Source organism: Pelodiscus sinensis, chromosome 2 (assembly GCF_049634645.1).
Source record: "Pelodiscus sinensis isolate JC-2024 chromosome 2, ASM4963464v1, whole genome shotgun sequence".
Classification (NCBI taxonomy): Eukaryota; Metazoa; Chordata; order Testudines; family Trionychidae; genus Pelodiscus; species Pelodiscus sinensis.
Window position 1 is genome coordinate 131,871,379 of NC_134712.1, and position 25,357 is coordinate 131,896,735.

Consider the following 25,357-nt stretch of genomic DNA (forward strand, 5'->3'; position numbering starts at 1 on the left):
CCTTGGATGAAAATGGCTTTTCTTCATTGGTAGTGTGCTCCAGATTAATGCTATAGAGTGCTCAGGCTCCCCATGGACAGGGGTTACTGCCGCTCCATGCTGCTGTCTCTATCAGAAGCAGTAGTGTAGGGCGGCAGGTTGGAGCCAGTCTGTGTGGGGAGCTGATTCAGAGGCAGTAGTGTGAAGTGGCAGGGTCTCCCCAGGAGTGGGTCCAGGAGTGTACTAGCTGGCAGCCCCGCTCCTGGGTAGTATTTTAGTAACCATGTAATCAATAAAAATGTTGCAACTACACAATTACTAAAATACAAAACAGTCCATTTTTATATGATTTTACTCCTTTGGTTGCTTGATATATTGGAAATGTGGCCCTTAATTGGGTGAAATCTGGCTGCAAGACTTGTATTCATATTTGCTCTAGCTATATAAAATGCAGTGACAGGCAGGTCTCAGAAAGGTAGCTAATCCAATTATCTCATAAGAAGACTAGAATACCCCCAAACACTCAATACCTACAAGTAAAGGGCAAATGGTATTTTGTGGGGCATATTCCTAGCCTTTAAAATAATGGTACAGTCACTAGGCAATTTAAATCTAATGCTGTAACAAAGAACTATGTCATAGCTTCAGTGCAAAGCACCACTAAAATATAGCAAGGCCTAGATCACAAGGTTTTAAAACAAGAGAGATCAGACAAGTATGTCAAATATGTTTAATTTTTTTTTAAAATAACTGATGGTAAAATAAAGTATTTACATCACATCATACTGTTTAAACATATCACTGTACAAAGAAATATACATGCAAAATAAAAGTAAAAATTTAACTGAAATAATAGAAGAAAATAACACATGAATAAGATGTTATGAGGTTGGTAAGAAGACACATCCAGTCTTTAATTCATTTTTCTTTTAAAAAGTTTCTGTACAACTTTACAAAACAAAAAATCAACAAAAAGGAATAAATAGAAAACAATGGAAGTGGCAAAGTTTAAAACTATCCAAAGCCAGTTTATGGCTTAAGACTCATATCTAACTAGTGTGGGTTGGAGGCTTAATTTCCTTATTTAAAACAGGCATTTTGTACAGAGAAACATAGATGTCAATACATCCATGTCAAATCTGTGATAACCAGAAAGCCAAACTCTGTCTTTTTAAATATGTTAATATTACCTTAATCTAAAAAACAGTACATAAGACAGTTACATTACATCAGGTCACATGACCACTACTGCTTGAATTTATTTCTTTGCCAAAGAGAGAAAAAAAATCATTCAATTATTGTACAGAAAACAGTAAATGCAGATTTGAAAATTCTAAAAACTAGTAAATGTTGAGATTGGTTTGGGAAAGTAATACTTTGGCATTTTGAATAATGTAATAATATTTTTTTTTAAATGTCACCCTATTTCTTATCCAGTTTGTGATTCTGGTTATGAATACCTAACTTATTTATTTACAATCCTTAAAACTCACTAGGTTCTTTTCTAAGTTTTATGCTAAAATCTGATAATTAAACTAATGACAGTATGATACAATATCCCCTCCCTCACCCACCCAGAAACTCCAAACACACAAACAAAACCATAAAGCTCGCCATACTAAGAATGTGCTTTTTCTATATATTTATTACAGTTACAACAGAGGTCTTCATAAATAGTTGCATAAAATGTTAAAGCCACAACATTGCACATGATATGAAATAAAACAAAATTCCAAATGAGTGCATTTACAGTATTTTCATCCTGCTGTACACTGCTCGACAATAAGATTGGCAGGCTGGGCACCAACCCAAAGTCCTTTTCGAATAGGACAGCAAGGGCTGACCTGAACTGAAGACCCGCACAGTGGTATACCACCATTTAGGGAGGAGGGAGAGGGAGAGAAAAATTACAGACTGAAGGCAGGTAACAGTCTATATACAAGTAAGGCCTACATTTTATCAGAGCAAAATGATTCATTCTATTTTATGCAAAAATTTTGAGGTTGGATGCACTTAAAAGCAGAGTCTGATCTCAGTGCACTGCTATGTGAGATATATACAGGTGAGGCAACTGGAAAGCTCTAGGACCAAGTGAAAAAATGGACATCAATGGAGGCCATATCAATGGGCAGCCAATTTGGTGAGTCTTCTCCAGGTGTGATTTGGTATTTGTCCATGTCTGTTTGTCAATCCCAGTGCTTTGAACATAGGCATTTATTTCCTCAAACAAATCTTGAAAATGGTAAGTTCATTTGCAAAATTCTATTAGTTTTTTTTAAAAAAAGTGTTTTTTTGCAGAAACCTGAATAAAACACTGTTACTGTAATACTCTTGACTGTCTTTCACAGAGTACAATGCTATAGGCCTCCACCTCAGCATAGTTTGCATTGCTAGTCCCAAGTACTACTATGTGCAGGGTTACTTGGAATGCATTTTCACACGAACATTCTAGCAGCTGATTGGCTCTGTTTTAGTCTCCAAAATTCAAGTCAACAGCTGATTGGCAGGAGATTTCCATCTCCAGTAGGATTGGCAGGTGAAAGAGAATGAGAGAGAATTTCAAGTGAGGTCAAACTCTTGGCAAGAGCCTGCTCTGTAAGAAGTTTTTAATGCTACGAATGGGTCGAACATCATTCTGGTGTTTTCGCCGCTCAATGAACGAAGTCAGTCTGGATATGTCAATGCTGTCAACATTTTTGCTATTCCCCAGCTGCAGCCATTGCTCTTGAAGGACCAATGCTGCAGAAGGACGCTTAGCTGGGTCATCCTGAAGTAGAAAACATACAAAATCTTTGGCCTTTTGGCTAACTCCTTTGAAGTAGTCATCTGGGAAACTAAAGTCTAAGCGGCAAATATTCAGGCAAGTTTCCTCTACACTTTCATCCAGGAAAGGAGAGACGCCACTAAGAAGGACATATGTGAGCACTCCGATGCTCCAAACATCTGAGGTTAGTGAGACAGGATTTCCGAGGATAATTTCAGGAGCTGCAAACTCTGGGTTCCCAAGTAACTGGTGGATATAATAGGTGGTATTAAGCTGGACGGCATCTCCAAAGTCAGCCAGTTTTATTGTTGGTTTAGCTGAACTCTGATCCACCAGAATGTTTTCAGGCTATAAAATACAAAGAGGAAAATCATATTCATCTTTCAAATAAGTCTGGCACACGTCTAAAGCCTTAGTCTACTCCTTTCCAACCAGCACAGGCAGTTGAGGGGCACAGCAAAGATTTACAAGCGCAGTGGATTATCAGGGCTAGCTCCACAAAGTTCCCATATGGTTCTCTCAAGCTCCTCAAAGTTTGCAAAGAATTCTGCAACAGTCTGCAGCATCCTGGAAGATGTGATCATTGAGTTTTAGGTTCTCGCAGAGTCATGACACAGGAAACACAGTCCTGCTCAGTTGGCAACAATTCACTTCACAATAAGAGTTCTGCAGAGACCCACAGAAAACTGGAACTCTGTAAACCTGCAGTTTGAAGACCCAACAACTTTTCACTAATAGTGTGACACAGAAAACAAAAAATAGAATATTTAGACTGGAGTAGGAAATCAAAGATTTTTTTTTTCTAACAAAGTGTCTCTTAACATGTACATGTCTGTGGCTCACCATTTATTTTACAATACAGAAGTAGCTGAACTGAACTAAAGTTTAAAATCAGGATCTCTTAGAGCAGTGTTTCTCAATCAGTGGTATGTGTACCCTTAGGGGTACTCGAGAGAAGTCTGGGGGAGGGGGGGGAAGGTAAGTCAACACAACTGAAATTTGGAGAAAACTGAATTTTTGTTGTAAGTTTTACAGCACTTTATTCTTTGTGTACATTTTACACACAAAAATTTCATCGCCTATACAGCTACAATTAAGTTGTTTAAACACATGTGATGCAATGGTAGAAAAAAATGGTGTGTCTGAAAACTGTAGGTACTGGGGGTACTTATAATTTTTTTTTTTTAAAAAGGAGTACTTTATAAAAAAAGGTTGAGAAACACTGTCTTACAGCTTCACTGTGGAAGCCACAGGAACTGTTACAAGCAACTCCTAAAAGCTGCTGAGGGGAAGTAGAATGTTTATTTTGTTTTGAACTAGAGAAAAGTTACTGACCTATAACTGGATTTCAAGTAGACGCCCCACTCTGGAATTCAGCTATGCACAGGGTGGCCAACAGACTTTGTCAGGCCCCAAGTAAGAATGACAGAGAGGGCGTAAAGGGGGGACAGAGAGAGTGAGCGTGAGTGTGTTCTGAGCCTCCAGAAGGGCAGGACTTTGGACAGAAGGGACGGGGCCGGGACTAGCCTCTCCCAGCCAAGCCAGCTTTTCAGTGCCACCTGGCATGGGCCACCTGGGGCTCTGGTGGCAGGGATCGCCAGGCCCTTTTAAAATTGTTGGCCCCAGGGCAGTTGCCCCTCCCCTCTCCGGTTAACAGGTCAGAAAAAACACTTTCTGAGCCCACAACGACTGTAGATCAAGTCAAAGCGACGAGGAGTCCTGTGGCACCTTATAGACTTATATTTCATTGTAATATGAAAACAGCAATGGTTTATATTTATATATGCTGATTTTAACATTTAAAAAGCATTTTCAAGTTAAATGATCCTTATCTGTACAAACAGCATCAATTTGTGAACCCTGGCTACTATTACCAAATAGAAGTTTAATTTTATTTTTCTTGAAATCAAATGATAAATTCTATTTCCCCTGGGATTAATCAGTCTTCATTAATCATGTAGCACCATTCAGAGATTACTATTCTAAAGCACACTTAGGAAGGGGGCCTCTACAGAAGGAAAAGCAGTGTTTTAACCAGATGAAAGAAATCCAATACATGCATCTGACGAAGTGGGTCTTTGCCCACGAAAGCTTATGCTCCTACACTTCAGTTAGTCTATAAGGTGCCACAGGACTCCTCATTGCTTTTGCAGATTCAGACTAACACGGTTACCCCTCTGATGCAGATCAAGTCAATTTTTTAAATTAATGTTTTTGAAGATGATGGGAAATTTGGGGCATGAGGGTTTTGCCTTTTTTATCTTCTTCTTTTCATATCAAGAATGAAATCTGCAGAATTGAGTCCAAAGCCTTTTACTGCCTAAAAGATTCTGCAGGCACAGAGGATCTCCTGGCATCAGTTTTCCCCATCTAAACTGAGACTGGCTAGGAGAAAGGGCCAGTAACAAGCCTCAAATCCATCTTGAAACCTTCAAGGCTTTTTCCACCAAAATGGATCAGATACAAACATCATATCCCAGAGGGATGGAACAAGGATGCAGCAGATGCCCTTCACCCACACACCGCAGACAAAGTATAAAACACAGAAATGGAGAATTTGGAGCCATAAGAGCAGCAATGTTTTAACCAAATTTACACAACAGATTCTGCTGTTTCAAATTATCTCTATAGCAAGCTCCCCAGACAAAAACAAGCAAACAAATCAATAGTGCATGTTAAAAGTCTAACAATTTGTTACCACGTACAGAGAAAGAGATCTTAACAAAGGTGAACATGAACAGCCATCAAACCAAGCTGGAAGACACAATGGCATTTGAGATTTTTTTTAAAGGCTGAAAATAACTTAAGGTACATGGGGGGCAAGTCCCACCACTTCCTATAACCTAGGATGGAGCATTGCATGGCTTAAAGTAAAGGGGTTGCATGGCTCTCAATGGCCAGAACTTTCTATGTCTGGAGTATGCAGCTGTCACCTAGAAAAGGCAATCTGTTCTGGTAACATTCCAGGTGTAACTTTGGCTCCTCACCTTTAGGTCCAGATGTGCTATTCTGCAGTTGTGAAGATACTGTACAGCTTCCAGAATCTCTCCCAGATACAGCCTGATTTTCCCTTCAGTGAGGTTTCCCCATTGCACAACACAGTCTAGAAAGCGACCCTGATCAGCCCTATTGAATATAAAGGTGCATTTCATTGTAATATGAAAACAGCAATGGTTTATATTTATATATGCTGATTTTAACATTTAAAAAGCATTTTCAAGTTAAATTATCCTTATCTTTACAAACAGCATCAATTTGTGAACCCTGGCTACTATTACCAAATAGAAGTTTAATTTTATTTTTCTTGAAATCAAATGATAAATTCTATTCCCCCTGGGATTAATCAGTCTTCATTAATCATGTAGCACCATTCAGAGATTACTATTCTAAAGCACACTTAGGAAGGGGGCCTCTACAGAAGGGGGCCTCTACAGAAGGAAAAGCAGTGTTTTAACCAGATGAAAGAAATACCCATAAAACTGCAAGGCTACGTCTACACTGCAGGCTTCTTGCGCAAGAACTGTTTTGCACAAGAGTTCTTACGCAAAAGGTCTTGCACAAGAGCACGTCCACACTGCCATGTGCTTTTACGCAAGAGCATCCATGGCAGAGTGGACACTCTCTTGTGCAAGAAAGCTTTGATGGCCATTTTAGCCATACGGGTTTCTTGCACAAGAAACTCCTATTGCCCATCCACACTGCCTTCTTGTGCAGGAGCTCTTGCGCAAGAGGGCTTAAATTCTTTGTGGGGAGAGGAATAACTCTTGCGCAAGAAGCCCTCTCTTCTGATGCTTTACTGTAAATTTACTTGTGCAAGAATGCGTGTGCAGTGTAGACGCTCTGCAAGTTTTTGCGCGAGAATAGCCTGCAGTGTAGACATAGCCCAAGGCTTTAGTTATTTTTAATCTGTAAGTTCATTCTATAGTGAATGTCAAAAAATTACTAGTAGAATATAGGCAGCACAAGAGCAATGATCTTGATCAGACGGCTTTATTCAACTGAAGCTATTCTGGATAGGGATGTGAATGCCTAGATGATTAGTCACCCCCACCCCCCCTCGCCTGCTGCCTCTATCAAAAAGAGGCAGCAAGGGGAGGAGGGAAAGAAATAAGGGTGCTTCAAAGTGGCAGCGCCATGTGGAGCCCAGGGCCAGATCCCAGGCTCTATGTGGTGCTGCCACTGTGAAATCCCGGGTGCAGCCTGGGGCCAGCTGGGAGTCCCTCGCTGACTCCAAGCTCCATGTGGCGCTTCTGCTTTGAAGCGCCATGCGGTGTGTGACACCAGGCTCCCTGCAGCGTTTCAAAGCGGTAGTGCCGCAGGGAACACAGGGTTAGTAGGGGACTCCCCAGTTCTGAAATGCTGCGGGGAGCACAGAGCCAGCAGGGGACTCAAGCCCTGTGTTCCTCACAGCACTTTCGCCTTTGAAGTGTAGCAATATAACAAATCACCGGGACCAGATGGCATTTCACCCAAAGGTTCTAAAAGAACTCAAATGGGAAATTGCAGAACTGTTAACTGGTTTGTAATCTATCCTTTAATCGGCTTCTGTATTTACTGACTGGAAGGTAGCTAATATGACACCAATATTTAACAAGGGCTCTAGAGGCGATCCTGGCAATTACAGACCAGTAAGTCTAACTTCAGTACCGGGCAAATTAGTCGAAACAATAGTTAAGAATAAAATTGTGAGGTATGTAGAAGAACATAATTTGTTGGCCAAAAGCCAACATGGTTTCTGTAAAGGGAAATCATTTCTTACTAATCTATTAGAGTTCTTTGAAGGGGTTAACAAACATGCGGAAAAGGGGGATCCAGTAGATATAGTATACTTAGATTTTCAGAAAGCCTTTGACAAAGTCCCTCACCAAAGGTTCATGTGTAAATTACATTGTCATGGGATAAGAGGGAAGGTCCTTTCATGGACTAAGAACTGGTTAAAAGACAGGAAACAAAGGGTAGGAATAAATAGTAAATTTTCAGAATGGAGAGGGGTAACTAGTGGTGTCCCCAAGGGTTAGTCCGAGGACCAATCCTATTCAACTTATTCATAAGTGATCTAGAGAAAGGGGCCAGCAGTGAGGTAGTAAAGTTTGTGGATGATACTAAACTGTTCAAGATAGTCAAGGCAGAAGCAGAGTGTGAAGAACTTCAAAAAGATCTCACAAAACTAAGTGAATAGGCAGCAAAATGGCAAATGAAGCTTAATGTGGATAAGCGTAAAGTAATGCACGTTGGAAAAAATAACCTCAACTATACATATAGTATGATGGGGGCTAATTTGGCTCTGACAAATCAGAAAAGAGATCTTGGAGTTATCGTGGAGAGTTCTCTGAAAACGTCCACACAGTGTGCTGCAGAGGTCAAAAAGGCAAATAGAATGTTAGGAATTATTAAGAAAGGGATAGAAAATAAGACATAGACTATCTTGCTGCCCCTGTATAAAACTATGGTATGCCCACATCTTGAGTACTGTGTACAGATGTGGTCTCCTCACCTCAAAAAAGATATTTTGGCCTTGGAAAGGGTTCAGAAAAGGACAACTAAAATGATTAGGAGTTTGGAACAGGTCCCATATGAAGAGAGGCTAAAGCGACTGGGACTTTTCAGTTTGGGAAAGAGGAGACTTAGGGTGGATATGACAGAAGTATATAAAATCATGAGTGGTGGTGAGAGGATGAATAAAGAAAAGTTATTCATTAGTTCCCATAATATAAGGACTAGAGGACACCAAATGAAATTATTTGGTAGCAGGTTTAAAACTAATACGCGAAAGTTCTTCACACAGCACATAGTCAATCTGTGGAACTCCTTGCCAGAGGAGGCTATGAGGGCTAGAACTATAACAGAGTTTAAAGAGAAGCTAGATAATTTCATGGAGGTTAGGTCCATAAAAGGCTATTAGCCAGGGGGTAGGAATGGTGTGCCTGGCCTCTGTTTGTCAGAGGCTGGAGATGGATGGCACAAGACAAATCGCTTGATCATTGTCTTCGGTCCACCCCCTTCAGGGCACTTGGTGCTGGCCACTGTCGGCAGACAGGCTACTGGGCTAGATGGACCTTTAGTCTGACCCAGAACTGCCATTCTTATGTTCTTATGTACATTTCAAAGGCGGAGGCACCCTTATCGACTAATTGATGTAAATTTCATTGACCATTTGATTAGCCAATTAATCGAAATTTTATATCCCTAAAACTGGAGCAACACAGCAAATCCTATTTCCAGTTTAAGGACCCTGACGTATTTCACATAGTTTTAATCAGAAAGACCCTGACGTATTTCACATAGTTTTAATCTACTGACTTTCTACTATACTAATCTCTAAACATAACTCAGAAAACAGCTCATAAAAATGCAATAAAAACATTACGGTGTCTCTATTTTTGGTGCTCAGTCTGAGACACAAACATTCACAATGCCTTATTCTCAAAGTGCTGAAAGTCTTAAACCCTAAAGTCCCTAAAACCATTAATCTCTATTGAATGTCTTGCACACCATCTACATGTTAGATATGTGAAGAACCTGCATTTTGAACCTCTTTGAATAGCATGTCAACATAACGTAACCTTGCATGCATGTACTGCATTCATACAGAGGAAAAAACCTTAAGAGTATGAAGAAAGTGGAGGGGCACAGAACAGGGAAACACGGAACTGCTGATCTTATTAAGATGCTATGGAATAAATTTTCCTTCCATCACCTACTCCAGCTGATATTGAAATGAGTCAGGAACGGAGAAACAACACAGGGAGGTGACATGAGAATTTCAAGCATATCAACATTTTATATTATTTACTCCATCCACATCTTACTCCTGTACGTATCTACGTAAGTATGTACACACGCACGTACGCACAGAGCGCCATTTACACAACTTAAAAGTGAGATGGTTAAGAGGATCATCTGCACCACAGTGATCATCCATCCCCTTCCTTTCCAAGTCATTCTGATGGGAAATAGTTTACAGGAGATTTTAGTTGGGGGAATTGGTTCTTGTGAACAGCCAGGGTCTTTGCTTTCCATTATGGACAAGAAGAACATTTTGGAAAAAACTTAAGACAGTATTATCATCTCTAAAAACAGAACGTGAGAGTTCTAGGACTTTATGTAAGCACTCTAGAAGTTCTCTGACATCCTGAACTTCTCCAAAATAATCCACAAACTACTACAATACCCAGGCATAAAAAATCATTTGCATGAAGATTACATATTTATATATAAAATGATGTTACTTAGAGCCCACACACATCTCTAATACTAAGATGTAGCTGGTGGAAGTCTCAAAGGTATCTAGAAGGCCAATAAGCTGGGGATGTTGGAGATTCTGCATGATTCCGAGTTCATGGGTAACCTGGTCTCGTTTCATCAATTTCTTGTTCACAAACTTAGTGGCCACTGCTCGTTTGGTTCCTTTCTGATCACATTTCTTAACAACAGAAAATCTGCCCCTAAAAAATAATTAAAAAAGAAAAGAATTAGCTGAGGGCAATGCTAAAGGACCAGAAACTGCACAACATTTTACTAAGACAAAAGTTATGATCATGTCCAATAGCACGTAAATAAAAGTAGTTTGACTACATTCAAAGACTAAGTATTATTACTTAATAATACTTCTCTTGGTAACTAATGAGCTTGAATAAAAAATTCTTTTAAATTTCCAGAAAAGTAAAATCAGAATTTGATCTGTGTTCCAGGGTAGTATGACTAAGCAATGCAAATAGATTTTAGTTTATTAATTCCATCTATATACTAGCTATCAGACCAATTTTTTTTTAAATTCTTGGTTGATAATGAGGGGGTTTGTTGTAAAGATTAATATACTTACCTAAGGGAGTGCTGTATAATCTTATGGAGCTCTTAAGTACAATTGTTCAGAGAACATGTGCCATTTTTCATAAAACATATACAGTTTCACAAAACACATCCTCTAATTTAGCCCATGAGTAAAGTTTCAGCATTAAAAAATTGCTTTTGTATTTAAGCTAGGATTTTAGTATTGTGTTACATTTTCTTCACAGGCTAAGAAATTCTGTGTTTGACTCTCAATTGATCATTGCAACTAATACTTGTAAATTTTAAGAAAATTTCATAAAGAAATAATCTGAATCAGTGTCGTATTTTTGACCAACTTTCACAATGAAATGGCCCAAGTCATACCTGCCAAGCTCAACCACTTCACTGTACAGGGAATCAAAGTTGTCTTTCCAGATTACCATGATCCCATCACTTCCAGGACCTTAACAGAAAAAACAAGTAGAATTATTTTAGTATAAAAATATTTTCAGCTGTAATTTAAACAACCCATATGAAAAAGGGATACACCTCAGAATTTAACAGCTGTCATGAAAATAATCAGACTGTTTTGGGTGGTTGTACACTGGACAAAATCTAAGAAATGGTGCCTTATTTGGAAGTGGATTTTGAAGGGATGAATACTCCTGTGTCATGAACTGATCATTGTCTTTTTTGGTTTGAGGTTGGGATGTATATACCCTAGAAGGGCCATGGGTCTGTTTATGTGGTGTCAGTGATTTCAGGAACCCTTGAGGTATAAAGTTGCTCTTCTGATTGACCATCCATGATGGTTTGGTAAGTCTTCATTTCCGTAATGGAGAACAAAATAATGTTCTAATGGCCAGTAAATGCCCTTCACCCTTGGATTTGCCCTACAGGTCATCACACAAGTGACCTGAAAAAGATGATGCAAGAAGCTGGCTACAGGGCTGGTGATTGAAGTCTCAACTGAGTGTGAAGAACTGTGACAGATTTTAAGATCACACACTGCAGCCCTGCAGAAATACAGGTGCTCTGTCCTACAACGTAGGAGTTGGAATCTTGTCTTTGCAGGCTGTTGAAACCTAATGGGGAGAGGCCCTGGGGCCCCTGCTTATTGAGACTGTCAGCATGTCCCTTCAGGGAGCAAAGGAGGAATAGAGATGCAGGTTGCTACTGTAAAGTTAATGGTCCCGACACCAATGCTTGATGCAGCTCATCTGGTTTACTGCTAACTGCTATTCAATGGGTAAGGTCACCAAGCAAGTTGTGGCAGACACTCAAACAGTTTCTTGAGTTCTAAGAATTTTTTGACCCTGATCACAACATAGTGCTAGCTCTTGTGTGGGGCAGAAACTGCACTGGTTGATTCTAACAGTAAGTAAATGGCTGGTAGCGCCACACAGATTTTTTTTAAAACCTGCAGCAGCTTTTGATACCTTTTCCTTATGAAGTTTTCTGTTCTGGCTTACAGATGAAGGCAGGGAAGAGTGAAATTGTTCTTAAGTAGCTCTCTTCTCATCTCTCCAAGTGTCCAGAAGCTAACTGTGGGCAAACGTTCCTCTGTGCAAAGAATGCTCTCCTCCAGGGTATTAATGTACTGTCAATTGAAAATGAAGTGGCTGGAAGCACAAGTGAGGCAACATGGGCTGCAGAGCATTCAAGTACTTTGACAGTATAGTGGAGCAAAAGCTACTTTAAAAGACAGTTACCCATTTTGTAACTTGTGTTCTTTGAGATGTGCTGCTCATGTCCATTCCACAGTAGGCATGTGTACTTGCCACCTGCACCGGTGCCGGAAGATTTCCCCTTTGTAGTACCCACAGAGTGGCAGCTCTGGTGATTCTTGAAGTGGTGCCTCCAAAATGCTGTAGAAGAGGCACCACCCATTCCTCCCACCCTCAGTTCTTTCTTGCCAGATCCTCCAACAGCAGGGAAGGAGGACGGGTCACGGAATGGTCATGAGCAACAATTTTTATTTTTTATTTTTTTTTATTTTTTACAGTGGTTGCTCATGTTTGTTCCACAACAGGTGACTCCAAGCAGTATGGAGGTAGGTAGGCATTCACAGTCACATAGATTGCACCACAGTTCTGCTGAACCCAGCCATAGCAAGACTGGATGCACGAGATGATCCAGTTGGAAAGCTGCTGTGTGGAAACCAGCAGGCTATCGACTATCTCGATTAATAGCTGTGTTGATCTATGGAAGGACTTAGTATGTTCCAGGTAAAAGGCCAAGGCCCTTTAGATGTCCAGAATGTGCAAATGCCTTTCTTCCACTGTCTTGTGAGGTTTGGGGCAGAACACAGGCAGGAATATGTCCTGGTCCAAATGGAAGGAAGAAACAACTGTCACGTTGCTGGATCTTGAGGGGAGCAGCCAGATCACTGATGCACCCATAGGTGTGGGTGTTGGCCCCAAAAATGGTATAGAAGGGGGCCATGTGAGGTATTGAATAGAAGCTTATTATCGGATAATCTTATGTACGCTGTTCATGTGTTTGTATAATGTGTGTGTGTGCAATTATTAGCATGTACTTGTATGGACACTGAAGATTTCCCTGCATGTGGTTAAGCATTGGGCAGGGCCGAGTCTGTGGACATGCTAATTACCGAGGCCCTGTGGAACAATGGCTCTCAATGGGCCAGCAGGGAACACAGAGATTGGCCTCTGACCAGGTGACCTGCTACATACTAGAAGAGGCCAGGAAGGAAGTATAAAGAGTTCATGTGGTCGATGCCATTTTGTTCTCAGCTCAGCACTTCATCCCAGAGGCAGCATTGCAGGGATCAAAGAGTCCGGAAGACCTGTGAACCCATCCTGATGATAGGATGTGCAACAAGAACTTTTAAACCAGCAGCTGTACATCTCTGCTAGAGCCTGCATCGAGGACTGGGAGATTCGGTGCATATAACGTAATATTCTTTAACAACCTGACTCTCATGCTTTTCTTTCTTGTGATAATAAACCTTTAGTTTTAGATTCTAAAGGATTGGCCCAGCATGATTTGCGGGTAAGATCCAGAGGGTAAATTGACCAGGGATCTGTGGCTGGTTTCTTGGGATTAGGTGCTAGGACCCCCCCCCCCACCTGTGTATGAGGCCCGGGGCCATCTGGGGCACGGATATTGCTGGGGTGTAGGGGTTTTGCTCGTGAGGCTTCAGGCAGGCTGCTGAAGCACTCTGTGGGACTGGTTTGTGGCCTGTTTGGAGAGGTCACCAGTTTGGGGGCTGTAAGGAGCCCCGGATTTGAGCAATTCGCTCTGAGCAGACGCCCTCAGTTGTGCCCAGACACGGCCCGGTCCGTCACAACAACCTTCATCACGAAAGCCGTGTAGGGCCACAGCTAGACCTGGTCTCTGCAGATGACAGTGAAGGGTGAAGAAAGGTCCCTGTGAGATGATCCCAGAGAAAAAGTGTTGTCTGATACACAGACAATAAGCACGTCTCTCCCTGTCTATTGATGTAGGACACCAAGGTTGTGTTGTCTTTGAGGATTCACACCACTTTGACCAATGTGCGGCAGGAAGATCTCACACTGCTCTGAGCTCCTTGATGTTTCTATATCACCTTGCTTCCTCTGGTGACCCTTGGGTCCAGAGATTGCCAAGGTGAACCCCCAGCAGATATTCGAGGCATCCAACACCAGCTTGAGGGAGAGAGTAAGGATGTCAAATTGGACTCCCTCCAGAACATTCTCTGGAGTACTCTACCACTGCAGTGCAATATGTACTGGCAGAGGAATTGTGACAGCTTTGTCCAGGTGGCTCTGGGATTGGGAGAAGGTTGATGCCAAGTATTGCTGGAGTAGCTGCATGCAGAGTCAGGTGTGACACACCGCCATCTGCCCCAAAAGGTGCAAGCAGATTCCGGCCATGGTCAAGCATGGCACGGACATCTCCACTATGAGATTTGCCAGGACTTAGAACCTGTCTGGGGGCAGGAACGCTTTCGCTCTCATATGGGTCAAGTTGAGCACTGCTCTGATGAAACCTATTCTTTGAACTGGTATTAACATGGACTTTTTGTTGCTGACTAGGAGCCCCAGGCAGTGGCAGGTATCTAGGAGAATTGCTATGTTGTGATGGACATTGGTCCTAGAGCTGTCCTCGACCAGCCAGTTGTTGAGGTAAAAGTAAATCTGGACAGACCTGGTACCTGGGGCAGGCTGCCACTACCACCATGCACTTAGTAAACACCCTTGGTGCTCTAGCCAGGCCAAAAGGGAGGCCCATACATTGATAGTGAGTGGACTCCATTGTAAACCGAAAACATCTGAACTGGAAAGACTGCCACAAGGAAATATGTGTCCTTCATGTGGAGAGTGGCATTCCAGTCTCCTACATCTGGACCCAGGAATCATGGAAACTAAGGAGACCACACTGAACTTGAGCTTTCATAGGTATCTGCTTGAGTTATCGTAGGTATTGAGCCCGGCTGGTTTGAAGGCGTTGGCTGATTGGGTGCTTAAAGCCCTTGCTTTTCTTAGCCAGGGGGCTCCTTGTGTAGCTGGTTCCCAGGACATGGAGGGTGCTGTGGGTAAAAACCTTTTATGGGCTGACCTGGAGAGGTACAGTCCCTGGGTCAGTGACCATTGAAAGGGAAGTCCTGGAGAGATTAATGAGCCTCCATAGATAGCCTGGAGAGGAGTAGCCAGGACACTTGACACATGGGTATGGCCAAAGTCATTGTGCACACTGTGAAGTCCACCATGTCTGATGTCACCTGAAGAGCTGTCTCGGCAGCTGCTGTCCCCATGTCGAGAATTGCCTGAAACTCTTTCATTGAGGCCCTGCGAAGCAATCCCTCAAAAACTGACGATGGTCCATTACATATTAAAAACATAGTGACCAAGGAAGGGTTGACTATTTGCTACCTGCAACTGAAGGCTGGGAGATGAATTCATTTTTCATCCAAACAAATGTAGCCTTTTTGAGTCTTTGTTCTTCAGTGTCGCCCCTACGTGCTCTTGCCTCTCCTTATGGTTGACCACCTCCACCACGAGGGAGTTGGCGCTGGGTGCCTGTAGAGATACATATGGCCCTTTGGTGGCACCAAACACTAAGCCCTCTTTGAAATGGGTATCAAGGAAAAAGGTGTTTGCCAGAGGGCATTTGTGAACTTTAGAACCCCTTTCCAGGCAACCCAGCTGGAGGCAGAGGTGCTGTGCACGTCAAAGGTGGCATCAGCTGGCTTCTTGAGCTCCTCCACCTATATCCCCAGATTAGAGGCCACTCTCTTTATGAGTTCCAATTGCACCTTTGCACTGTTCAGCAACACCAGACGAGGGGAAGCTGTGACGGCAAAAACAACGCTGGTGTCAGGGGCTCCGCTCCTTGTTCCTGCAGTGCCACTGGTCAGCTTAGGAGGAGCTTTTGGGAGCAGAGGATCTCTTCACCTGATGCTTGCATCTGCTTATGAGGTTGAGACAGCGAGGCCGAAGATACCCCTGAAACTGACCAGGCAGCCTGGGATAGTTGGGTGAATCCCCACAGGTTCCAGGGCCATAGCCACTTTCCTTGCAGCTATCCCCAAATATGCAGTGCTGAATGCTGGGGTGGCACCATGGGAGTCTGTGTCTGGCCTGGTAGCAGGGACTCATGCTCCACGCCAGCTTCCGAAGTCACACATGTGTTGCCCAGAGACCAGGAACAAGAGGGCCCATGACTTCCTTTCATAGAATGGTAAGTATGGTGGGCCTGTGAGCAGGACCATCCTGAGGGGGCTGTGGGGGCACTCCGAGTCAGGGGACTCAAGCGGTGTCTGTGATGCCTGCCTCCCCCAAGTCTGAAGCTTGGAGGCTTTACGAGGGGGAGCACTGACAGGCTGGACCCACAGGTGGGGAACAGGGTCAGTGGGGAGAAGCTCTGAAGGAGACCAACATGGGCTGTGGACACTGGCACCTCCAGTATATCCTGTGTCGCCCATGGGGCTTCCGGGGTCTACAGCACCACCACGTCCCAGAGACCATCATTATTCCCCGGTGCAGACAAGTGGGGCGGGGCCAGTTTGGGCCACTCCACTTGAGCTGAAACCCGACTTCCCAACAGAGGTGACTAGACACCCACCAAAAGACCGGTTTCCCTTCCCTGCTTCTCCTTTTCTTTATGGGACAGAGGAAAATGCCCCTTTGTCGAAGCTGGGGCTGTGTAGTGCTAGCTGGAGGATGGCTCCAGAGGGGTATGCTGCACCAAGTCCGACCTTTGCTCCAGTCCAAAGGTCAACATGGACTCCATCGGAAGAGCCCATAAGTGAAAGTCCCCCCCTTTTTTTTTTGGTCCAGGGCTGAAATGATTTGCAAATTCAGCACTTTATCACTGATGTGTCCGTTGCTGAGACACCTGAGGCAACAGTTGTGCAGGGTCACTAACAAGCATAGGATGTCTGCACATTTCACAAGTCTGGGGATCAGGGCATGCCACCTGGGATAACAATAATGGTAACTACTAATACTAAGGGAAACTACTACAAACAACTATCTACAAAAGAAAACTGTTAGCAGAGAACAAGAAAGAGCAAAGAATGGCTAAAGCCACATCAGTTCTGTTACACTGTCTATGGTGGCAAGAAGGAACTGACGGGTGGAGGGAGCACATGGGTTCCCTTGTACTGTGCCACGGAGGCATTATCCCTGCTGTCACAAGAGTAGCTCCCTCTGTGTATCATTGAGAGAAAAAACTTCTGGCACCAGCGCATGTGGCAAGGACACACACCTAAAGTGGAACGGACATGAACACCACATCTAAAAAGAAGAATATATAATTTCAAGCTTCGATAAAGACTAATTGGCTGTTACTTATTTGGATAAGTGTGATATAATCCCAGGGGGTTTGAAGAATAGATCAGACTGACACCGGGGACCTTCATTAAGGGAATGTAACTGCCTTTTATAAACACAGATATGTAAATTGGGTGTATTATTAAATTCTGGGCTCTTCCAGCACACCCAAGGACTGGCCAAGAATCCTCCCCCCCCCCCACACGTAGTTAGTGAGAAAAGCAGGATTTTCCTTTACAGTAAAGACCTAGCCTGCCCCAGTTACGCCCACTCTCATTATCACCTGAAAACCAGGCTGGTTCAATACGTTCAACATGGTGCTACATACACAGATTATTTCAAATCTGAAGCTAGTGAAAAATGCCTTGACTGGTTAATTGCAAATAATTATGTATCAGGAGCCCATGTTATGGAATCTGTACTGATTGCCAATACAATTCATAGTGGTTTTGTTGCTACTAAATGGTTTGATACATGGTTATTTAAGAGATCATTTCGTTCAGAGCCTAGACTTATGCTTCCAGACGTTACTCTACAAAATTCCTGAACCCTCTCTCCCATAAGTTTTTGAGAAGCCAGAGTTTATTTTATAGTCCCCATATTAGCTGGCATATGTATGTCAAGGGTAGGATTAGCAGTCTTTTGATGTATTTCATTTCTGTTTTAGTTTATGAAAAGGATGGAGAAGAAAATCAATGACAAAACATGACTATGGCAATTTAAAAAAATGACAAGTAGTTACAAGCACTACATCTGTCTAAGTCACCTGGTTTTACCATCTTACTTTATTTTTCATATTTTTAAAAATGTCTTTGACTTCCCCACTCCTGGGTGGTTTCAGAAAGGAACTCTGTTTGAAAATTGCTGAAACTGGTATCTTTATGCTGTAAATGGCATATATTAAACTAACCAGAAAATAATCTCCCTTTTTACACAGTGATATATAACTATAGTAGGTCCTCCAGTAAAACAGTCAGTTTTATGATGCTAGTTTTCTTTTAATCGCCCACATACATGCTTTAAAAATCAGTTTTCTGATTCTGAAGCAAGATATAGCTTTAAAGTGTTAGATGGGTCCTGTAAAGAGGATTGTGTGATTTTTGGATCTGAGAAATAAGGAGATGATGGACTATTTTGAGTGAAAGAGCTTTGAAAAAAGGCTACAGAGGGGACATGGTACTGGTATTTGATCTTCTGTGGGTTTGCAAGATTCAGAAATGACACAATTTCCACAATTTCCACCCAGACAGCGTTAAAATAGATTAATAACATTGTGATTTCAACACAGATCTTAACTGGTATTGGTAGCCACTGTGGCTGCAAAGTGTAACAAGGAAATCACTATAGGACTCCTGTCTCACTGGACCAAGATGGGGACCACACAAGTAAAAAACAAAAAAAAACCCTGAGCTCTTTCCACAGACTTACCATCTGTGGGTGCCCCAAACTAGTTAACTTCTGAAATCTGTCCAGTCTTGTAGAGGCTACTAATGAAGGAATACGTGCCCCATGAAAAGAGTTGACATAAATGACCTCTAAATGCTATAAACTCTGAGGCTAGGTTTTCTATGTATTGTGGATAATGGATCGCCATCCTATGAAATCCAAGGTTGCTGGTAATGTTATCAGATGAAAAGAGAGAAACCCACCTAAAACTCGTAGACTGGCTGAAGATGAAACCGAACCCATATCGTTTGCAGCTATACAGGTATAGATACCATCGTCTTCTGTGGTCACACCAATGATTTTCAAGGATGCCTCTCCTAAATCACTACAAAACACATTAGAATCAATCAGTGAGTTCCATGTCCTGTTCCAAAGTCTCTAGCTCTCAATGCATCTTACATTTAAATTCATCACTCTTACAATACACATGCACCAACTCCACTAAAATCTAGTACATCCTAGTGCTGAGTATTTCAGAGTGACATCTTATAGACTCATGTTAGAGTCAGTCTTCATCTGACAACTAGTCTCTCACTCCCAAACTCTCTGAGATCTGAAGATGAGGAATTTCTTATTTCTCCGGAAGTCCCCATTTTGTAGCAACGTTTGTGTCAGAGAATCCCCTACAGAAACCTTTAATACTGCCTTTTGGTCAAACTCGGAAACACCCTCCCTTAGCACGGTGCTCTGGAGCTTTTTGTATTTGCATGTCATCCAACAGTTTAAAACATAATGACATTTTCTGCCACAACATTTGTTTGACCATCTAGTGCCAGGAAAACACCATTTTATTTTTTAAAGGAATAGCAGCATTTAATTAGCCTTACTCTCACAGTTTATTCAATGAGCACCTCAATTAACCCCCCCCCCCCAAAATAAGGGAATTTAGTGACTATGAAAGTGAAAACTAAGAACCATATGATGAGTCAAGTTTAAGCACTGTGTCAGCTTCTTATTCAGGTCTTCCAATGAGCCTATGCCCTGCAAACCCCCTTCTATTCCAGCATTATGCTTCTCTGTAGCAGAGATAGAGTTTGGTGGAATGGATAAACATCTAACTAGCAGAAAATCTCACTTGTGCATTAAAATTTTAACTTGCAAGAATCACTTAAATTTCCTATGACTGAACGTTTATTCAATAAACATCACTCAGTATTATTTTATCTGTATGTATTGAGGATATTTACTTTATGCATCTGACAGCACTTTTGGCGTAGCCCATTAGCCAGTTCTCCCAGTTTGTATGGGTTTCTAATAGCAGCAGGGGAGAAGAAAAATGAACACACTCACTCAAAGATAAGTGTGATGGAACCACAACAATTGCCATGAAGAAATAAGGAAATGGGAGTATTTTAAAATTCCTGTCACGTTTTTTTTTTTCAAAATTGGCTACATTTGACATTAGACACTCACCCTTCATTTGGAAATCAACAATGCTTAGGGTAAAGACTCACAGGCCTTCCAGCAGTGAATTCTTTGCGTTTCACAAAGACACGAAATATTTCATCATAAAATCTTTAGGTCAGCTACACTCCATTACATTTCCCTACAGTCCCTCCTCTAGTTCGCCCACAGAACAAATCCTGCATTAATGCTGCTTGCTGAGACCAGAGTTAATTCCTGAGACTTTCAAGAAGTCTAAAGGTACTTCTAATGAGCCTGTGCCAAAACACACACACCCCCCATGGAGGCGCACACACGCATATCCAACATGGTTTGCATGATTTCTGGATTAGCAGAAAACTAGGGAATTGGCAGCTAAAGCCTATTATGTGCAGTCAAAACATAAAACTGGAATTTGTACAAAACTTAGTTATTTTGGAGAGAGGATAGAATAGAAAATGCAACATGGCACCGAAGACCATGCCGTATACTGAAAAGAAAACAAGAATGCTAAGGGACAAATGAACACACTACTGTACCTGTATGAGATGCTGTAGTGACTGTCATTACTTAGGGTGTTATGGTCAGGGCCCTTCCAAGTTACTGAAGCTTTGGGGCGACCACAGACTTTACACCTAAAAACGATGGTCTCTCCTGTCTCACATGTGACCTCACTCAATGGTATTATAAACTCTGGGGGAACTGGAAGAAGAAAAGTAATTCAATTAGTGGATTGAGATTTACCCCCTTTCATCCTTCCTTCCCACTACTCCACTATAAAGAAGTATATTTACTAGGGATGTAAAAATAACCATTTAAACGGTTAACCGATCAGCCTGGGCTTATCAGTTACCATTAACATTTACATGCAGGCTCCTGCCCCACTCCTGGGGAAGCAGCTGCTACCCTGTGCTACTGGCTCTGCAGCTGGTGTGGACCAGGAGCTGGCTTAAAAACCAGGTCCTGGGGAATCAGCTGTTGCTCTGTGCTGTGGTGCATGCAATGGGTGAGATTTTCAGTGGTTACATGGTTACCCAGTTACCTGCTTTTTAACATCCCTAGTATTTGGGCCTGCCCCTCTCTGCTTGAAATATCCAACATACATCCAATTGAAAGCTATGTTGTTAGATACTTAGACCAAGCAACTGGGACTCTGCAGAGGTCTTCTCCATAATTAGTCTCCCATTCTATGCATGAATTTGGGCAACCTTTAGGCTACCACAAAGATTTAACTGAAAACTAAACACTATCTGAGGTGAGTTTCCTTAGTAAATTCTACAGAGTGATCTAAATGCATCTGCTGAAGTTTTTTTTTCTAATCCTTTAAAGAAGCATTAGCATGTGTGACTCCATTAATCTAAAACCAAGTCCAATCTCATGTCAGAAAGAGTCCGAGTAGCCCCAAGGGATGAGAAAGGATAACTGAGATACCTACAAAATTAAGTTATATTCAACATCTGGGCCAGACCAATTTTCACCTCAGAAGTAGATTATTGAATAGAATTTACATGTGGAGATGACTCAGAAGCCAGACTGAGTGCAGAATGCTCTACTAAATCTAATGCATGATGTCAGCAAAGTTCAGCAAATACATAGGCTGTTTACTTGTAGATCTGATTCAAAACGTTGATTACATCCAATATGGGTTGGTCCCTCTCTCTGCCTCTCTATGTCCTGATCAGCCCTTTCATTTGAGGCATTCCTATTACCATTCCCTAGGTTTGAAGGTGACAGAATTGGAGGCAAAACATTCTTAGGAGAGGGTTCTCAACTCTAGATCATGTTCTCCCCCTGGTCTAACAGAGCCTGGATTTTACTAGCCTTCTGTGTTCAATGTAAGATCCATCTCTCTCTTTTTTGTTCAGGCATAAACCATACTGGAGTGGGAGAAGAAAGGAGTAGATGGGAATTTGTTAGCTGTGGTGTTTTTAAACATTACTTAAAGTGTATAATGCAGTACAATATATATTTGTTATTAATTGTGGAATAATGACCAAAATTCCAATGGAAGATTTAATTCTTAAATCTACTATTACAGTACATGCAAAGAGGAGTGATTTCTCCTGAACTCAAAAGTCCCATCATCAGCAAATACAATGCAAAGTATGTTTTTCCTCACACTCCAGTTACTGTGGCTTTTAATTATTAAAACAACTTACCATCATAAATGTAATTGGGGTTGAGAAGCTGAAAAAAGGAGAAACTGAATTAATTACTTCTTAAAAGTAACATTCTTATAACCAATCTTATTTCATACAGTCTAAAATGAAAGCAATTTAGCATGGTGACGGGTTTTACCCATACCCACAAAAGCCCAGAAACAGCTGCAACTCAGTATTTTGGCATCCATGCCACTCTTCCCATAACAACTCTGGAATGAAATTATAGCCCCAAACTGGAGAACCACTTCCATATGTTCTGTATGTGGAGAAACAGCATTAAGAACCACACACACTGAGCCAAATTCCATTCATGTCAACAACGTTATACAAGAGATGAATTTGACCCACTAATTTTAAACTGCCCCACAGGATCATTTTTGCGAAATACCATACCCTTACAGTATTTACCTTAACCGAAACCTTATTGGCAAGTCCTTCACGGGATTTTCGATAACCATTTTCTAGCTTGCCTTCCCTTTTGCCGTCTTTGTCTTTTTTCTCAGATTTTTTCCTTAAACGGAGTGCTGTGTGCCAAGATGTTGACTTCCTGAAGGCAGAACATTAATTAACATTTTGTTCAACTCTTTTGAACCCTCATCATGGCATTGTAGTGTTTAACTTCACTTGCATTGGAAAATTAGATTTGCAAAAAGTTATAAAGTGGAAGGATGCAGGGTAAGTACGAGACATTTTGCATTTGCTTAAAACTGTAGACAAAAATGAGAAGATCAATGAGAAGTGTTTTAATTTATGGAATCTTACCTATGAATCTCCTACCTATAAAATCATGAAAACTGTCAAACACAACTATGGGCCACCTCTCCTGTCTCTAGCATTGACCAAAGACAGATGTTTCAGAAACAAATGTAATCTCCCACATAGTATCCAATTTTCCAATAATATCATATGGGGAGAAATATAGCTTCATGCACACAACCACTTTTGTGCCTGAAAGTAATGGTTTGCAACCACCAGGTCGTGGACCTCTGGCTGCCGGGCCACAGCAGCTCTGGAGTACACTGCTCCTGCTGCAGCTGTTGGCCGTGTCCTGCCCCACCTCTCAGGTAACCAGTGCTGACCAGGGGCGGGGTCTCCTCCTGGACACAGAAGAGCATTTTGCTGTGTGGTGGAAGAGCCACATGGAGCCTGGCACAGCAGCCTTACAGCAGCCACGACCTGGGCAGCAGCGCTCAGCTGGTGGCTGGGAGGCAGTGCAGGGCTAGGAAAGGGAGGTGGGGCAGGCACTGGGGATTCCAGGGCTGGAGCTAGTGCTGGGAGGGTCTGGGGGTGGGGGTCGGCCCCGAGGGATTCTGGGGATGGGGCTAATATTGGGGACTGGGGGCTGGCACAGGATGCAGTGGGGCTCTGGAAAAAGGAGGCTGGCACTGATGCTTTTGGGATGGGGTTGGCACTGTAGGGCTCTGAGGGCGGGAGGCTGGCACAGAGTGGGGTTGGGTGCAGGGGACTCTAGGGTAAGTGGCTGGCACTGAGGGGTAGTGGAGGGGTGGGGGCCTCTAGGAGTTAGAGCTGGCACTGAGGAGCTGTGGGGACCGGTGCTTTTGGCGGACACCTAACATTTATTTGCATATTTATTATTTCCATAATGAATATGCAAATAAAACATTACCTATCTACTAAAAGTTTGTGAATGGGTTATGCCAGTCCCTGGTATAAAAAAGGTTGGGAACCACTTCCCTAGAGCTTAAGAACTAGCACATCTCGTCCCAACTGATGTAACTATCGTGTATTATTCTTATTAATAGAAATACCTAATTCTTAATAAACTGCACCATTTAAAGAATGCCTTAATTTCCATTTAAGCTCTCCTGATTTTTTTATTATGGGAACGTTCTAAATATGATTGCAGACTTAGGTATCATTTCAGGAAAGCTAAACAACATTTGTAATAAAGGAAATACCTACATGGATTTCTTATATATTTCTACCATAGCCAATTTCCAACTTATAAATCAGTTTTTCTGACACCCAGATAGATGAGATATCTTCCAAGAATTCATCAGATGTGATTTCCATTTCCTTTTGGATGTTCTCATAAAATTTTAGTTTAGACAGCTTAATTCCTGTTTTATTTGTAACTCTTTTTGCAGTAAGTCCAAGTAACAGAAAACATGTGTAAACCCTCTTCTTTTCTGAAGAAACCCAGACACTCACTTCATTGTTCCATCATGGTTATCAATGATGACTGCACTGGTGTGCCCCAAAACATAGCCAGGAATCCAGCCCTCGGCTGCAGGGCACTGGTCAGTGGCGGCTCTGAACACCAAAAACATGTTCTGTTGGTTGCTGGCTAAAATTTGCACGACCTCTCCTTGGTAGACATTTATCTCATCCTCCTTCACTGCCGTGTAATCGTGTGTCACCAACATGGTGGAGATATTGCTACTGCTGCTACTTTCACTCTGTAGTATTAATTGGGAAGGAATAAAGAAGGGAAGGGAAAAATGTGATGAAGTTTAGAGTTCAAACAGAGGATACAGAAGATTACATTGTACTGTGACATTAAACAACATACAGGCCAAGGAGTTTATCCTTCTTTTTGCACTTGCCTGGTTTACTATATTCTTTGTCATTTACACACATAGAATATACCTTTTACCTGCCGTTACAGAAAGCTGATGAACAAATGGGGGTTCCCCCCACATTTGTTAGTTTTATTTATTATTCTATGGTTCCCAGTTTTATTGAAGCCTCACAGCATGTCTTTTTACTACCTACAAAAGCAAACTATAGTACACGAGATTATCCATTAGGCGGCATTCTAAATCACAATTTAAAAGAGACCAAAAATTAAGGCTCAAACCCAACCTGATCAAAGCTGGGTAATTCAGCATTGAAGCAGATGAATCTCACCTTGCTCCATTTGTAGAGGCCAGTAGTCTAATCTTGCATACAACATATAATAAGGTACAAAAGGGCAAAATTAATTGGCTTTTGTTAGTGTTTCTCAAAAAATATAATTCCTGGTATTTTTGTTTGTGTGCTTTCTTCTTCTTCATTTTTAAATGTATAGGATTACCTACTTTTTAGTATTACATTACCTACTTTTTAGTTCC

At 41.9% G+C, this 25,357-nt stretch overlaps 1 protein-coding gene across 3 annotated transcripts in view; it reads right to left on the reverse strand.

Annotated features, from left to right (window-relative positions):
* Positions 1-695: 695 nt before the first annotated feature.
* The window catches only part of TRIO (trio Rho guanine nucleotide exchange factor), a 412,227-nt gene continuing 387,565 nt past the window's right edge, over positions 696-25,357 (reverse strand). For 2 of the 3 annotated variants that reach the window (XM_006117079.4, XM_075921462.1), the window contains exons 49-57: positions 24,456-24,703; positions 22,692-22,830; positions 22,281-22,308; positions 20,661-20,823; positions 18,942-19,063; positions 10,898-10,976; positions 9,988-10,188; positions 5,731-5,869; positions 696-3,091 (exon numbers count right to left, since the gene is read on the reverse strand). In XM_006117079.4, the coding sequence (XP_006117141.2) occupies positions 2,549-3,091; positions 5,731-5,869; positions 9,988-10,188; positions 10,898-10,976; positions 18,942-19,063; positions 20,661-20,823; positions 22,281-22,308; positions 22,692-22,830; positions 24,456-24,703 (1,662 nt within the window). In that variant the 3' untranslated portion in view covers positions 696-2,548. Of the gene's footprint in view, positions 3,092-5,730; positions 5,870-9,987; positions 10,189-10,897; positions 10,977-18,941; positions 19,064-20,660; positions 20,824-22,280; positions 22,309-22,691; positions 22,831-24,455; positions 24,704-25,357 lie in introns of those variants that run through there. The other variant, XM_014570469.3, reaches the window with a different exon arrangement.